Genomic DNA, 18,375 nt, shown 5'->3' with positions numbered 1-18,375 from the left:
ACTAAAGACTCTGGATGAGTGTAACATATTATGTCTAACGTTAAATACAATTAGAAAATGATTTAATCAAAAAAATAAATAAAAAAAGGCATGGCCGATATTTTTTGCCGATTCCGATACTTTAAAAATGACGTGATTGGACCCAATCTATTTGCAGCCAGTTAAAATGGATTAAAGTTGACCCAACCTCTGTAAGTAACGGCACCCCTGCAATTCTGTCAGATAATGCTCAATTTCTCCCAGAAAATGATTGCAAATACAAATGCCTTGGTTGTAACATCTTCATTTATTTTGTTTGCAATGAAAAAACACAAAATAGAATGGGGAAAAAAATTAGTGCTGCAACGGTTAATCGATTAATTTGAGTATTCGATAAGAAAAAATATTTGAATTAAATTTTGTTGCTTCGAGTATTCGTTTAAGTAAGTGGCGTTGTAATGGTTTATTTTGAAAGTGTTTACATTTAGTTTTATTGATTAGGGTGGATACACTGCCCTCTGGTCGGCCTCATTTTACATGGCTGAATCCAAGTGCTCCCTGATAAGACCGTACGTAAGCTGCGTTTTTGTTTGGAGTCTGCATTTGTAATTTAATTTATAGATATATTTAGCTGTATTTTGTGAGAATATGAGTCCGAGCCATTTGTTAAGAGCTTTGTATAAAACAAAAACAAAAAAAGTTAGCATTTTATAGCATTTAAGCTAGCTGAGTTTTGCTATGTAAGTTAGCCAATTGTTCTTTTGTTGTACATAGATCCTTATTTATTTTTTATACCGTTTGAGGCTCAACCCAGGTATTTTAATTTTTCATGTTCCTTATCCGATTACTCGATTATTCGAGCTAACTAGTTCATCGATTAATCGACTACTTAAATTATTGATAGCTGCATATATTAAAAAAACAAGATCATTTTACACTAAAATTTTACATTAAAAACCCTCTTAATGTTTTCGTTTTATTAAAATTTGTAAAACTTTCAATCAAAAAATAAACTATTAGCTCGCCATTGTTGATGTCAATAATTACACCATGCTCACTCGTGGTACTAACCCAAAAAATCAGTTGGACCCAAGCGCCAGCAGAGGGCGCCAAACACCAAAAAACAAGTAACAAGCGGACATTACACTAGACTGTCATTTTAATCTGTTTGAGCGGGGCATGTGCGTTAATTGCGTCAAATATTTTAACGTGATTAATTTAAAAAATGAATTACCGCCCGTTAACGCGATAATTTTGACAGCCCTAGCAAAAACATAAACCCTTTTAAAGGGAGTACTTGTTTCTCTCAACAATACAATCAAATTTACAAAGGTAGAATGAATTACACATTTTTGGAAACAAAATGTCTTTAGAGATGAGACTTCTTTTAACCAATATACCGTATTGGCCCGAATATAAGACGGCCCTGATTATAAGACGACTCCCACTTTTTCAAGACTCAAGTTTGAAAAAAGACTTTTTGAACACCAAATTATTTTTTTATACAGAAAATAATTACAGTACATCTGAAACAAATATATTTGAGAGAAAAAGTATGTTATTTTGTAGAGGTGTGCATCGGCACTGCCCTCACGATTCGATTCGATTACGATTCGGAGGGCCATTGCGGAGAGAGTGTTACATAGGTTAGAGTGAAATCACAAGTGATTTGGTCGGAGTGTAGCTGCCATTAAGGCAGAATAAAGAAATAAATAATTGACTCTTTGATCTGGGGGTGTAATGTTAAGCATTTACAGTGGGGAGAACAAGTATTTGATACACTGCCGATTTTGCTGGTTTTCCCACTTGCAAGCCATGTAGAGGTCTGTAATTTGTATCATAAGTTCTCTTCAACTGTGAGGGACGGAATCTAATACAAAAATCCAGAAAATCACATTGTATCATTTTTAAATAATAAATTTGTATTTAACTGCATATAATAAGTATTTGATACATTACCAACTAGTAAATATTTCGGCTCTTAGTTCTGTTTTTTAAGAACCCCTCCTGTTCTCCACTCATTACCGGAAGTAACTGCACCTGTTTGAACTTGCTACCTGTATAAAAGACACCTGTTCACATGCGCAAACAAACAAACTCCAACCTCTCCACAATGGCCAAGACCAAGGAGCTGTGTAAGGACATCAGGGATAAAATAATAGACCTGCACAAGGCCGGGATGGGCTACAGGAAAATAAGCAAGCAGCTTGGTGAGAAGGTAACAACTGTTGGAGTGATTATTAGAAAATGGAACAAGTTCAAGTAGACGTTCAATCTGCCTCGTTCTGGGGCTCCCATGCAAGATCTCACCTCGCGGGCATCACTGATCATGAGGAAAGTGAGGGATCAGCCCAGAACTACACGGCAGGACCTGGTCAATGACCTGAAGAGAGCTGGAACTACAGTCTCAAAGAAAACCATCAGAAACACATTACGCTGTCATGGATTAAAACCCGACAAGGTCCCGCTGCTGAAGCCAGTGCAGTGCTGAAGTTTGCCACTGACCATCTGGATGATCCAGAGGAGCAATGGTAGAAGGTCATGTGGTCGGACGAGACCAAAATTGAACTTTTTGGTCTAAACTCTGCTCGTCGTGTTTGGAGGAAAAAGAACCTCAAGAACACCATCCCAACCGTGAAACATGGGAGGAGGAAACATCATTTTTTGGGGCTGCTTCTCTTCCAAGGGTACAGGACGACTGCACCGTATTGAGGGGAGGATGGATGGGGATATGTATCGCCAGATCTTTGCTGACAACCTCCTTCCTTCAGTTCTTCAGCCCTGAAGATGGGTCATGGCTGGGTCTTCCAGCATGACAACGACCCAAAGCACACAGCCAAGGCAACTAAAGAGTGGCTCCATAAGAAGCATCTTAAGGTCCTGGAGCGGCCTAGCCGGTCACCAGATCTGAACCCGATAGAAAATCTATGGAGGGAGCTGAAAGTACGTGTTGCCCGGCAGCAGCCCTGAAACCTGAAGGCTCTGGAGAAGATCTGCATGGAGGAGTGGGCCAAAATCCCTGCTGCGGTGTGTGCAAACCTTGTCAAGGACTACAGAAAACGTTTGGTATCTGTAATAGCAAACAAGGGCTTCTGTACCAAATATGAAGTTCGATTTTTGTGATGTATCAAATACTTATTTCATGCAATTAAATGCAAATTTATTATTTAAAAATCATACAACGTGATTTTCTGGATTTTTGTATTAGATTCCGTCCTTCACAGTTGAAGAGAACTCATGATACAAATTACAGACCTCTACATCAGACATGTCCAAAGTCCGGCCCGGGGGCCAAATGCGGCCCGTGGTCAAATTTCATCCGGCCCCCAGCCTCTGTCATAAAATCAATAACAACTGGTCCGCACACAGTTTTAATAAATTGGTCAGCAGTACTGCAACCAGCATATGAAGTAGCTTACACACGAAATGCTGCTCCTCATTTACCCACTAAAAGGCACTTTAACCCTTTATTGCCAAATGTATCATATTTGATACAACTAAAATTTCATGATTTTCAGACTAATTTAGAATTTTGATATTTCTTTTTGAAAAAAAAATGAAGGATGCAAGTCGACACATGCATCTGCAGGTTCCATGAGAAAAAAAACATGATTTAGCATGGGTTATAGATATTAGAGCGCTTATTACACATATTAATTTTGACTTTTCACTACTTTGGAAAAAAAGGTTTCATTAGGACCTTATTTTTCAAATTTTGGGATTCTCTGATAATTGCTTCATGTTGCAGGTATTTAAGGGCTAAGCAACATTACTCCGTGTGACCGTCTAGTTCAAATTTTCCAAAATGGCGACAATCAACAAAAAAAAGTTGACTGTGACGGCCGACGCTTCAAGGATAGGTGGAAATTGGACTATTTCTTCACTAAAATACGCAACAACTGTGTCTTGCCTCATTTGCAAAGAGACAGTCACTGTTTTTAAAAGATTTCAACGTGAGGCGATATTACCAAACAAGACAAGATTACAGGGAAGATACGCAGCGAGAAATTGAAGCAACTTGAACCTAGTTTAATTTCACAGCAGTAGTATTTCGCAAGAGCCCGAGAGTCGAAAGAGAACGCCGCAAAGGCTAGTTGCGAGATTGTTGAAATTATTCATTAAAAAAATAATAAAGCAAATGTGACACATTGAATGGCTTGCTAAATTTTGCTTAAAAATATTGTTCTACGTAAAGGACGTCAGCCAAGGTCGGCCCCCCACATTTTTACCACGCCATATCTGGCCCCCTTTGCAAAAAGTTTGGACACCCCTACTCTACATGCTTTGCAAGTGGGAAAACCAGCAAAATCGGCAGTGTATCTCCCCACCGTATATGTGTCCCCTTGTACTGCTAGTGAGTGCACTCGCATGTACTTGTACTGCAAGCAGGTGCACAAGCGAATACTAACTTGTACGGCAAGAGGTGACGTATTCTACTGAAAAAAAAGTTAATTTATTCAATGGCACTAAAAGAGCATTTACATTGCAATATTTTGCCAACTGTCCCGCAGGTAAAGCACTGGAGCGCCTTTCCATCTGTATGGACAGGCAAAAGATAAAACCCGACTTCCTGTTGGACACCTTGCGCATGTGCCCGCGTTTGGTGTCGCTGCACGTCTCGTGTATGTATCTGTCCTACCTACGCTCTCAAAAGGAACTCCTCAACACACTGGCAGGTAAGGGCCCTGATGCTTAACCCTTTAACACCGAACGTGTCGGCAGCGACGCGTTTACCCATGTCGTCTTAGAAGCTTCGTCACGCTGTAATTACGTCACCCACGTGCCGCTGGTTGGTCTCATTTGAAAGTACGGAAGTTGATGTCCACACCAGTTTTTTATTTGAAGTCAATCGACCAAGAAAAACGGGAGATATTGTCATTTGAGTTTTATAGTTTTATTGCACTCATAAATATGCATTAAAACGCTGCATGGACCATGTATCTATCTCCATATTTCCATCATTTCTTGTCCTTTTTCAAAACCGAAAGAAGCACAAAAGACTACATATCCCAACAGTTGTTGTGATGTCAAGAAGGACGAACCGAATGTGGACATTTGTTGAAAAAATAAAATAATAATACATTTCCGAGCGAGGCGCCAACTAAGGAAAAGGAGGCATGCTGAAGCAAACAACGGCCAGTTTGAGCGAGCGACTTTGAAACGTGCAGAATGAATCTGAAACTAAATTTAGCGCAAGCTAATGCATTATTTCATTAACTCAAAGAAGAAGATGAGCCGTATTTGCCGTTGTTTTCCTGGGATGAGTCGGCGTTTCTACGAGTAGAAGTGACAGGCTGACAGCAGCGCGCAAACGGGACGGAGTAGGCTGTGTGACGTTGTGTGTGACGCAGCTCCGTGACCTGTTCATGCAGAAGCTTTATTGAGTTTGCAAAAAAAAAAAAAAAAAAAACTTTATTGGGTCGTATGCCAGAAAAAATTGAATTGAACTGAACTACTTGTCAATATTTTTTTAAATACTTTTTTCAATGTTATATATATTTTTCTTCAAGAAAATCTTATAAAGATGAGTGTTCGAGAAGCTTGGTTGCATGTACGTAAATACTTTAGATAAGGTGATGGGTATAATACCTAACTTCACAAAGAGATATCCTACAAACCCTTTTTGTGTTAGATGATATATATATATTTTTTTCTCTCACTATTTTGCACTGTATATAACCCGTTTTGACCATAGTATGTGTAAAGGCCAAAAACGCCTATGACCATACTTGCTGTTTGTGTTGAATTGTCAAACATAAAACTATTCAATCTTATTTTTTTCTATTGAATGTTTATCCTAACAAGTAGAATAAATATTATCAGGCTTCAAAACGTTTGGTCGAGCATGTTTGGTTGTCAATGGGACATCAACATTACAAATTTTGAACAAATATTTTGGGATTTTTTTGTCTTTTTGGGTCCAAAATGTGGATTATAATTGGTCAGTGAAGAAAACAACAGTTTGGACATGAAGTTCAAGGTGTCCTTAAAAAAGGGACCCAACTTGGCTATTGTGAACAATTTTTTCTTTGAAATATAAAGGCAACATCAAATGCATGCAAATTCGGCCAAAATAGGCTTAGGTGTTAAAGGGTTAACTTCATTCGGACTTCAGGCGGTCATCTCTGCAGCATCCTGACTGATTTTTTTTTTATCTGTAAATAGGGCTTTGTAATAATCCAATCTTGTAAAAAATTCATTTGTCACCAAATTGGTGCTAGCATTGTCATGCCTTTCAAGTGTACAACATACTTGGGTGTTTAGAATCCAACGTTGCCCTGACGCATCTCAGCTTGATGGACCTCAAATTGTCCGACTGTACGGCGGAACTCGTCAACCTGATCAACGTCTGCAAGCTGGAAGGTAAGCGTGCACTTTCAAATATTCTGATTTGACACTAGGTTGGATGTAGGGCTGCAGTTATCGAATATTTTAGTAATCGAGTAATCGACTGAAAATTCTACCGATTCATCGGATAAAACATTTTTTTTTTTTAGGTAAAGAGCAATTATAAATATACATGAGATAAAAAGACATTTAATCCAATATTGAACCATTTTCAGTCAATCAATGTCTTTATTTTCACTGTACATTGTCGAAAACAGCCAACAATTGCATCTAAGATGTGAAAAAAATCACAAAAAAATTCACTGCTTTCACTCAAAAAACGTCTAGATCTTATAAAAAAAAAAAACAACAACACATATTTCTTACCTAAAAATGCCGTTACGCTTGATAACACACATCACTTAAAAGTTAGGATTTTTTTCCCACGTGTTTCAATTGAATTTCCATTTGTGTCAAGCTATTTTTAAGTTCTAGTTAAGTTTTAAGTTAGTCTAAACTGTGAGTACTGATATGATTTTGAGTTTTTGCAGTGTTCAAAATAAATGTATGATACCTGCTGTATTGGAGCACATTAGGGACCAGTGCTACTTGGTGTTTTATTCAGGAATGACTACTGAGCTAAAACTGACAGTTAGCGTTTCTTATGTTTTAATTTTACACCCTCATCACTCTACAGCGCTGTGTTTTTACAGATTAAATAAAGCCTGTATGTAAGACACATTAGCCACCAGAGGTGGGAATCTTTGGGCACCTAACGATTCGATTACGAATCAGGGACTCCGATTCGATTATAAATCGATTATTGATGCCTAATGCACCCCATTTAAAAAAAAAAAAAAAAAAAAAAAAAGTTCTGTATATTTGGTCCAAAATTGTTCAAAAATCCTCTCCGGCTAAATAAACCAAACTACTATTGTAGTATCAAGTTACTGGTTGAAAACAGTAAAATACTGAAGTCCCCATTCTGTATCAGCAGCTTTAAACTACATTCAATTCATTTAATGTTGTGAATCAACCGTTAAAGTTGTTAAAATTGCGCGTTATTCCATAATTTCCCTCGTGTCTACTTTCGACATGTGAAAATTGTAAAACTGTTTCATCATTTAATGACAGATTTAAGTCAAGATTTTGCCGATTTAGGGGTATTTTAGATAAAAAGTAATTAGGTTCTCTATAGCAAAGCCTTCTAGAGAAGTCTACTGCTTTAAGATGGCGCCTGATTACCAGCGCGGGAAAGTCTGTGATTTCACATTAGTCTAGATATATGTGATATCTACCACAGCCGTATGTTGCCCTATGTTTGTAGCAACTACCAACTGGGCGCTGTTTGTAGCGGATGACGGCCACAGTCAGGTATTATTGTTTTTTTTTTTTTTTTTACCTAGCGACATTAGCTGCACATGATAGTTACTGTCGGTCCGTTCCTCATTGCGTCCCGAAGACCGAGCTGACTGCGTTTTATTTCCACTTTACCTGGTATAATTCAGTAATCGGAATTTGGATGTTTGTGAATCGTTCTCGAATCTTCCACGGCCGAATCGCAAATAATCTAAGAATCGGAAATTTTGCACGCCTCTATTAGCCGCGCCTCGACAGTGGTCATAATCAATAGAAACCTAGCCCTCCGAAGGGCTAACGTTACGTGAGCTAGTGACAGTAACGTTATATTTACTAGCGCTAAGATGTCTACTGCTTAAAGATGGCGGCTGTTTACTAAGAGTGCCCAGACGCAGCCGAGTCTGTCATTACGCATCTCGTTCTAAATGCATGCGATATCTATGAGACTCATCGGACATTACCTGCTACCAAACTAGCATCATGCGGGCGTAGTTTTTAGCAACGTCAAGTTTGAAGCAGCTGTCAGCTGCAGTAACTTAAAAAAAAAATTTTTTTTTATTCCTTCTTCCTCCACGCACGTGACGTCAGTGCGTTGTCCTGCATTAAAAGTAGTCCGGGCAAAACGTGATGCTTAGAGCTGGCAAAATTAAACGATTCCTCGAGGTGAATAAAATTACTCGGATCAGTTTTTAACTCGAGTTACTCGAGTTGCTTGAGTATTCGTTTCAGCTCTAGCTGGATGTTTTGCATTCATAAATCAATCATAGTCATGGACTACCCACCTTTGCCTAATTCTCCTACCGTCCGCCATTTTCCAGAAGTAACTATTGAAGACTGTCGCCTTCTGGAAACCTCAACCAACAAGAGCGAGACTTTGCATCAGCTGGCTGCCGCCCTAACGAAGCTACCTTCCCTGCGCAAGCTCTGCTTGGCTCGCAACCGCTTATGTGAGCTTCCAAGGCGCCCTCGCGTCGAGCGCTCGCCTGTTGTTTTGACGCGTCTATCTGTCCGCAGCCACCGACGTGAACCAACTCTCTCAACTCTTTTCCGGACCCGCCTCCGCCTCGCTGGAGTCCATCGATATCAGGTGAGCGCTCCCATGGTCAAAGCCTGCCACCTGGTGTCCATTCTGTACCAGGGTATCCGTAAGATCCAATCATCTCAATTTAAGCTCTTAAAGGGCAGCTGAAGAGCTTTTCACATTTTGTCATAGTTTTACGACTATAAACTGTGGGCGAGTTCGTCAAACCAACCATGTCAATTTTAACGCGTAACTGCGAGGATAATTTGCGTTTTTAGTGTTTTTGCACTCCATTAACTCATTCGCTCCCAGCCGTTTTAACGGATTTTGACTGATTTTGCAAGGCCCACAGAAAATTTGTTCTATTGCTATATACAGTGGGGCAAGTAAGTATTTAGTCAACCACCAATTGTGCAAATTTTCCCACTTGAAAATATTAGAGAGGCCTGTAATTGCCAACATGGATAAACCTCAACCATGAGAGACAGAAAATGGAAAAAACAAACAGAAAATCACATTGTTTGATTTTTTTAAAGAATTTATTTGCAAATCATGGTGGAAAATAAGTATTTGGTCTATACCAAAAGTTCATCTCAATACTTTGTTATGTACCCTTTGTTGGTAATAACGGAGGCCAAACGTTTTCTGTAACTCTTCACAAGCTTTTCACACACTGTTGCTGGTATTTTGGCCCATTCCTCCAAGCAGATCTCCTCTAGAGCAGTGATGTTTTGGGGCTGTCGTCGGGCAACACGGACTTTCAACTCCTTCCTCACCCCATGGGGTCAAAATGATAACAAGAACGGGGAGCAAAAATCCCAGAACCACACAGGCCAGGGACTCAAATCCTGCACGGCCAGACGTGTCCCCTTGCTGAAGAAAGTACACGTCCAGGCCCGTCTGCGGTTCGCTAGAGAGCATTTGGATGATCCAGAAGAGGATTGGGAGAATGTGTTATGGTCAGATGAAACCAAATAGAACTTTTTTGTAGAAACACAGGTTCTCTTATTTGGAGGAAAAAGAATACTGAATTGCACCATACCCACTGTGAAGCATGGGGGTGGAAACATCATGCTTTGGGGCTGTTTTTCTGCAAAGGGACCAGGACGACTGATCTGTGTAAAGGAATGAATGAATGGTGCCATGTATCGAGAGATTTTGAGTGAAAATCTCCTTTCGTCAGCAAGGGCATTGAAGATGAGACGTGGCTGGGTCTTTCAGCATGACAATGATCCCAAACACACTGCCAGGGTGGCTTTGTAAGAAGCATTTCAAGGTCCTGGAGTGGCCTAGCCAGTCTCCAGATCTCAACCCCATAGAAAATCTGCGGAGGGAGTTGAAAGTCCGTGTTGCCCAACGACAGCCCCAAAACATCACTGCTCTAGAGGAGATCTGCTTGGAGGAATGGGCCAAAATACCAGCAACAGTGTGTGAAAAGCTTGTGAACAGTAACAGAAAACGTTTGGCCTCCGTTATTGCCAACAAAGGGTACATAAGAAAGTATTGAGATGAACTTTTGGTATTGACCAAATACTTATTGTCCACCATGATTTGCAAATAAATTCTTTAAAAATCAAACAATGTGATTTTCAGTTTTTTTCCACATTCTGTCTCTCATGGTTGAGGTTTACCCATGTTGACAATTACAAACCTCCTTCATGAAATCTTCGTTCGCGAAGCCAAGCCGAGAGAAACATGGAACCCACCAAAAGAAAGATTAGACTCCCTCTTTCAGCAGGAAAAAAAGAGTTAGTTCATATCGTTTTCCATTCTTTAGAAATCAGCATTAGAAAATAGCTTAGATTGAGCAATTTTCCAATTTCTGATGAAAAAACAGAAATTGATCTTTTTGTAAAAGCATACATTTCAAACATAACTTTGACTTTATCACAGCTATTTTTTGCTTTTGTCACATCCCAAACATCTAAATAATGTTTTCCTTCTACAAAATAACATAAACAACAAGACAAATAGAGCTTTTGATAGCAAAGTAACACTTTATTTACACATAACTAAACTATTGAACTGAGAGATGACACTGTTGCGTCCTCGACAGCCGGGGTAAGCTTTTCCCTCATTGCCGCCTGTCTCATCAAGATGGATTTTTTTGAGTCTTTCTTTTGTGGTGACCACTGCCTCGTGGCGGAGTTCGCCTGGGGAACTTGTGTGGGGCATGTTGTGTTCCTGAGGCGGAACTGGTTTGGCTGTGCGCATTTCTGGCTGAGTCACGGGACACTGGGACGCGAGCGGCCGAGCACGGCGGTGCGGGCTCTGCTCGGCGAGCAGCACGGACTCAACGGCATCGTCCGTTGCACTGGTGGTCCCGGTCGTTCTGCTCGGTCGTCCTCCGCCTGGCATCCTGGACGCGCCTGGTCGTCGCACTTCGTCGTCCTCCGCCAGCGCCCCGACAGTACGGCTCGTTGAATCGGGTTGCGGGTCTTACCAAATGCGCTACTGCCCTCCAGTGGCCAGTTTTATTGCTTCAAAATGGATTTTCAGCATTATGCTTTGGAGCTAAGTTACATCAGAACCTAGAGATGTCTCTTGTGAAAAAAAAAAAACGTATAAGACGTATAAATACGTCTTTGGGACACTGAAATAATTAAAAATAGAACGTATTTATGCGTTTTTGGAAGCAAATGAGTTAATAGTCCCTTCTCAAACCCGGAAGTTTGACGTACAGTGGTATGGAAAAATATCTGAACCTTTTGGAATTTCTCACATTTCTCCATGAAATGGCCATCAAATGTGATCTGATCTTTGTCAAAATCACACAGATGAAAAAAGTGTTTGCTTTAACTAAAACCACCCAAACATTTTTAGGTTTTCATATTTTAATGAGGATAGCATGGAAACAATGACAGACGAGGGAAAATAAGTAAGTGCACCGTAAACAGCAACTGAAACCAATTTTTACCAAACAATTTAACCCTTAAAGACCTGCAACATGAAGCAATTATCAGAGAATCCCAAAATTTGAAAAATAAGGTCCGAATGAAACCTGTTTTTTCAACTTTGTAAAAAGAAAAGTTAAAATTAATATGTGTAATAAGCGCTCTAATATCTATAAACATTGCTAAATCCTGTTTTTTTTTTCTCATGGAACCTGCAGATGCATGTGTTGACTTCCATCCATCCATCATTTTTTTTTTTTTTTTTTCAAAAAGTAATGTCAAAATTCTGAACAAGTCTCAAAATCATGAAATTTTAGGTGTATCAAATGTGATACATTTGGCAATAAAGGGTTAAATTAGGTATGTGCCAATAACAGATGAGTGGTTTAAAGCTGCCCCACCCACTATAAAACACACACCTGGTAAAATTTGTCTTTATGAGAAGCATTGTCTGATGTGCATCATGGCTTGGTCAAAAGAGCCGTCTGAAGACCTGCGATCAAGAATTGTTGATTTGTATAAAGCTGGGAAAGGATACAAAACCATTTCCAAAAGTCTGGATGTTCATCACTCGACAGTCTGAGAAGTTGTCAACGAATGGAGAGAGTTTTGTACTGTTGCTTCTCTCCCAAGGAGTGGCTGTGCACCAAAGATAATGCCAAGAACTCAGCGCAGAATACTCAGAGAGGTCAAAAAGAACCCTAGAGTGTCTGCTAAAGACTTACAGAACTCACTGGCACAGTCCAATATCTATGTGCACACATCAACTATGTGTAAAACTATGGCTAAGAATGGTGTTCATGGGAGTGCTCCACGGAGGAAGCCACTGCTGTCTCACAAAAACATTGTTGCTCGTTTAATGTTCGCAAAAAGACACCTGGACACTCCACAGATGTTTTGGCAAAATATTTTGTGGACAGATGAAACCAAAGTTGAATTGTTAGGGAGAAGCACACTACGTCATGTGTGGAGGAAAATGGAACAGCTCCCCAACATCAATATCGTGAAGTATAGTGTAAGGAGCATCATGATTTGGGGCTGTTTTGCTGCCTCGGGGCCTAGACAGCTTGCAATCATTAATGGAAGAATGAATTCAAAAGTTTTGCAGGAAAACCTGGGGCCCTCGGTCAGACAGTTGAAGCTAAAAAGAGGATGGATGCTGCAACAAGACAACGATCCAAAACACAGAAGTAAATCAACTTCAGAATGGTTTCAGAAGAACAAATACACTTGCTGGAGTGGCCAAGTCAAAGTCCAGACTTGAACCCCATTGAGATGCTGTGACATGACCTAAAGACAGCAATTCATGCCAGACATCGGACTGACTGACCGACTGACTCCGAACTAGAGCAGTTTTGTAGAGAAAAATGGGCCAAGATTAGTCCTGATCGATGTGCCAGACTGATTGCAGCTACAGGAAGCGTCCGGTTGAAATTACTGCTACCAAAAGGGGGCGCACAAAATATTAAATGTGATGGTTCACCTACTTATTTTTCCCTCTTTTGTCATTGTGCGCATACTATCCTCATTAAAATATTGAAACCTATAAATGTTTGGGTGGTTTTAGTTATAGGAGACAGTTTTTTCATCTGTGTGATTTTGACAAAGATCAGTTCACATTTGATGGTGACTTTATGCAGAAAAGTGAGAAATTCCTAAAGGTTCAGATAATTTTTCATACCACTGTATATGGCGGGGATATCGTGTTGCTAAACTTTCCTATTGGAATGCTGGCGAGGTCTTTGGGAATTGACGTCATCCGGTAGTGGCTGGCAGCGAGGCGCGTCCCTCGTTGCTAAGGAGTTGTTATTAGATATCGGATCGGACGCTGATATGGGCAAAAAAATGCGCATCGGTATCGGATCGGCCGACACGGAAAAATTCCGATCCAGACTTCCGATCCAGTTTTTTTAAAAAAAATCCGGTCTGGGTTTTCCTGCGCACCGATATACATAATCCATTCCAGTTTTTGCTTCGGTTTTCCTAAAATCCGGTCCGCATTTTAAGGCACACCTTCAACACACTGCATTTACATTACCGTCTCCCAATTTATCGAGAGACTTTATCGGTAAAAATGTCAGCAGTGTGGGATCATTTCACCTTAAAGGACGACAAAGACGAAGAGGCAGAGTGCAACATATGCCACAATAAAGTGAAGCGTGGTGGTAAAGCTGTAAGAAGTTTTAATACAACCAACCTAATCAAGCATTTAGCGAAATACCACCACAAACAATATGAGGAGTATGTTAAGAAAACCGAAGACAAAAAGAAAGGTCCTACGCAGCTAACAATGGCAGAAACTTTTGCTATTTGTGACAAACTGGCACTCGACAGTCCCAAAGCCCAGGGAATAACAAGAGTCATTGCCGAAGAATTCATTCTGGATGACGAGCCATTTTCTCTCGTGAGTAAAGACGCACCAGCCAACACTTTTATGCAGCATTCCAGAGAAGTGGGAAGTCGGATTTATCCCACTCGGATGGTACCAGTTCCAACCTCAAAGCGTTCCAAGCAAATGTAAACAACAAAGATGGCTGATCTATGATTTTATATTGACGATCAGCAAAGGGTGTAGCTAAAAAAAGGCAGTTTACAGTGTGGGCTATAACGCAGCCGTCGTTTTTCCTCTACTATTTGATCGCTTATAGGAAGGCAGGTTCGCTGGAGGTCAAAATGTCTGTGGATGGCCAAAATAAAAAACACCTCGTCGCGATCAGCCATCTTTGTTGTTTACATTTGCTTGGAACGCTTTGAGTGGAAAGTGGGATAAATCCGACTTCCCACTTCTCTGGAATGCAGCATAAACGTCATGCTTGTCTAATAGATATCATATGTATATAGAACTAGATGCAAAATGACAGACTCGACGCCATTGGCAACACTTGCATTGAAAACTACATGCGTTAGTAAACAGCCGCCATCTTAAAGCAGGAGACTTCCCTTGTAGGCTGTTGTATTGAACCTTCCAAGCGAACCTAATTCACTTTTTATCTAAAATACTCCTAAATCGGCAAAATCTTGACTTGAATCTATCTTCAAAACAGTTTTAAAACTTTCACATGTCAAAAGTAGACAGAAGGGAAATTTTGGATTAACGGGAGCAATTTTAACAACTTTACCAGTTGATTCGCAAAATTAAATGAATGTCGTTTAAAGCTGCTGATACAGAATGGGGACTTGAGTATTTTATTTACTGTTTTAAAATGTTAACTTGATACTGAAATAGTCGTTTATTTAAACCTGAGAGGCTTTTTATACAATTTTTGTAACTAATGCACGAAACATTAAAATCATCTAATAGCTTGGGAAGTTTGTGGGATTTTCCACTGACAGTTTACAATATTATTTGCACGTTTTACTGACTGACTATGCCATTTCTGTTTGTTATTTAGAATGTTTTGTGTTTGTCACTGAATAAACAGGTCAGTTTCTTGTTACCAACCATTGTGTGTTATTCAAACTCACCTAATTCAGCTGGCTAGTTGTTATCAAGTGTACTAAAACCCTTTTCAACATGAGTCTGACAACTAAGTAAGGAGGCTAAATAACTTTTAAACTTTAATACATGCTCAGTTAGGCCGGTATCGGCCAGTATCGGTATCTGATCGGAAGTGCAAAACAATATCGGATCGGAATTGCAAAAACCTGGATCGGGACATCCCTAGTTGCTATGGCAGTAACTCATAAACTACTCGGTCAATTAAAAAAAAAATTGGTAATGACAGCGAATGAGGCATTCAATACAATTTAACGGAGTAAAACGCTCATGAATTGAAGTCTTCAGCTGCCCTTTAACTCTATGACCGAATATATCCATTGAACAACATCGAGATATCAGTTATGGGACCACACTAGTCATAGTGAAAGTTTTTTTTTTGTTTTGTCTTTTGCCCAGGGCCAACTACATCCTCGACTCGAACTTTGAGCCCTTCGCCGAGGCCTTGATTTCGCGACCGACTCCGCGCCGACTCACCCTTGACCTCAGGGAAAATCCAATAAGTGAGGACTTGCCCGCGCTGGTCAGGCTTCGCCCTTTTTGTCACATCCTGATCGGCAAGTGGCGCCCGGGCCTCGCCATGGCCGATTACGTCGCCAACATGTAACGCGTAAGTTAGAGGGAGGGGCGCTTTGAAGAAGTCAAACTGGCGTACCGCCGCGTCATTTTTATGCGGCCGGAGAAAGTGTGATCATGTAGGTCTTAATAAAAGATAGAGGACTCCAGAAAACACCCAACCATTTTTTTTTGGGGGGGGGGGGGTTTAAAAATTTTAAGACCACATTTTTTAATGATTATAATTATTTAATAACACACAATATTTGCTGTCTTTTCCTTTTTCAAGCAATTCAATAAATGAGGAAAATTCTTGCTGTTTCCCCACTTTTTTTAAAATTGATAAATTAATAAAAATGAATAAATATGACAACATATTTGGTAAATTCCTATAGCTTTTTATTGAAAAAAAAAAGCAATTAAAAACATTCTAAAATTCATGTTTATTGCTGGAATACAATTTCCGTGGTCCTTGATGAAAGATTGAAAACTCAAATATATTCTTTAAAAAAAAAAAATTTAAAAGGTATTTTCTCCCTTTTTTTGTTAAGATATTTTCTCCCTTTTCTGATTAGACAAAAAAAATTTTTTTTAAATATTTTTGTCATCTAAGAAAAATGTGAACTGTTTTGTTTTTGTTAAAACTTTTTAATTAAATGAATAAAAAATGAAATAAATGCAAAAGCTATAATTCATAATAATTAATAACCAATTATTATAAATAAAATTATAATAATTATAATATATAATTTATATAATATAAAACTAAAAAATATTTTAAATATTTTTTCCTTTTTTTTGATTAAAGAAAAAATATAATTTTGTCATGTATAAACGGTTGAGAACGGTTTTGTTTTTGTTAAAACGTTTTTTATAAATATAAAAAATGCAAATAATAAATGCAAAAGCTATAATTATTACAATTAAAATTACAATAATTGCAATATACAATATATACATTGAAATATATGATCAAATATAAAACTAAAAATATTTTTTCCTTTTTTTGATTAAAGAAAAAATTCTGTCATTTGTAAAAAAAATGTGAACTGTTTTGTTTTTGTTAAGTTTTTTAATTAAATCAATAAAAAAATGCAAAAGCTTTAATTAATAATTAATAACTAATAATTATATACAGGGGTGCACATAAGTGGTCCGCATGCGCGCTTGCGTACTGGACGTAGACAAACGCGCTGGCCCTCAACGGCTTCCATACGCTTTTGCGTACCGATGGCTGACCACTGTATTTGCGGCGGACAGGAGAAAATCACTTCTCAAAATGTCAAAGAGGCAGGCCCCGCCGAGTAATTATTTCCGTGTTCCCCTAGCCAGGTACTCCAGACTCACCGCTGTTCCAGCTATTGAGTCAGGCCACCATTAAGCGGATAAAATTTCCAGGGCGGAGCAAGCCACAGCAAACAGACAGCGGAGTGGCCCAATCAGCGACGGACGGGACGAGGGACAAAACATACGAGGAGAGCGGAGTTTATTCAACATGGCTAGTGTGAGACAGACTGTTGTCAATGACTTGTGTCGATGTGTTTTTGGTCATTTAAAACTGATTTTACCGTGGATTGGAACATATTCTCGGCTCTCCTGTTTGCCATCTGTGTTATGGTGGAGGCGACTTCCGACGCGGAAGAGTGAAGTTGCTCGTTAAGAACACGTCAAATAAACGAATCTGATTTGTCGATTGATTTTGTACTTGCTCGAGAAGCCGTTAATGGGCTGGCAGACTATACTCTCAGTGTTTGCAAAAACACAGGGAGAACAGTCTGGCCGTGCCAGGCAAGTGTTCCCCCACCCCCGACAAAAGACAGACGACAGAAACGTCACCGGAGTACCGAAAAAAAGGACTTCTGCTGAAAAGTGGCTGCAGGATGTACCATGGCGAGAAGCAAATGATGCTCGCACGGGAATGTGGTACAAAATTTGCCGTGAGAATCCCGAGTGTCGCTGATAAAAGCAGCGCATTTTATGTAGAGTTAAAGAATTTCAGCCATCCAAACTTTGAAAAGCACGAAAAAACCAGCATGTGGCAATTAAGCAAACTATCGATGTCAGACAGCACCCCACTCGCCCTATGGACAAGTGGCGGAATAAAGTTAATGAAGACCAGCGCCATGCACTGACAAACGTGTTTTTGCTCTCATTTCACAAAGCTAAACATGCACGTTCAATGAGCTCTTATGAGGAGGACATCCCACTTTTACAAGGGCTTGGAGTTAATGTGGGCGCCGCATAATGCCCTTTATTTTGAAATAGTGCTTTTATGTTTATTTCTTTACATTTCACTTCAAAGTAATGGCAATTTTGTTGTGCCAGTTGATGATAATCAAGCATTAATTGTTAATATAATTAATTAAAGGTAATTGGTTCTAAGTAAAGCTTGTCATAATTTTATCGGATCAAGCGGGTCGGCTCTCAAGCTCAATGAGGACCAAGTCACTTCTCCAGGTCCTCCTCTGAGAACCTAGGCAAAAAAAATATGTGCACCCCTGATTATATATATATATATATATATATATATATATATTTGAACATGATTAATTAAAAAAATTAACACCCGTTAATGCGATAATTTTGACAGCCCTAATATATATATATATATACAGTGCCTTGCAAAAGTATTCGGCTCCCTTGAATCTTGCAACCTTTCGCCACATTTCAGGCTTCAAACATAAAGATATGAAATTTAATTTTTTTGTCAAGAATCAACAACAAGTGGGACACAATCGTGAAGT

General features: G+C 39.4%; 1 protein-coding gene across 3 annotated transcripts in view; it reads left to right on the top strand.

Annotated features, from left to right (window-relative positions):
- lrrc41 (leucine rich repeat containing 41) overlaps nt 1-18,013 on the top strand; it is a 29,376-nt gene extending 11,363 nt beyond the window's left edge. Inside the window, exons 5-10 of one of the 3 annotated variants that reach the window (XM_057841944.1) lie at nt 4,491-4,655; nt 6,244-6,342; nt 8,484-8,612; nt 8,680-8,752; nt 15,476-15,686; nt 16,964-18,013. In XM_057841944.1, coding sequence (XP_057697927.1) covers nt 4,491-4,655; nt 6,244-6,342; nt 8,484-8,612; nt 8,680-8,752; nt 15,476-15,683 — 674 coding nt within the window. In that variant the 3' untranslated portion in view covers nt 15,684-15,686; nt 16,964-18,013. Of the gene's footprint in view, nt 1-4,490; nt 4,656-6,243; nt 6,343-8,483; nt 8,613-8,679; nt 8,753-15,475; nt 15,849-16,959 lie in introns of those variants that run through there. The other 2 variants (XM_057841943.1, XM_057841942.1) reach the window with 2 other exon arrangements.
- Nucleotides 18,014-18,375: the final 362 nt, after the last annotated feature.

This window comes from Corythoichthys intestinalis, chromosome 7 (genome assembly GCF_030265065.1).
Source record: "Corythoichthys intestinalis isolate RoL2023-P3 chromosome 7, ASM3026506v1, whole genome shotgun sequence".
Taxonomy (NCBI): domain Eukaryota; kingdom Metazoa; phylum Chordata; class Actinopteri; order Syngnathiformes; family Syngnathidae; genus Corythoichthys; species Corythoichthys intestinalis.
The sequence above is the reverse complement of the archived record's forward strand: the minus strand, read 5'-3'. Positions and strand labels throughout refer to the sequence as shown.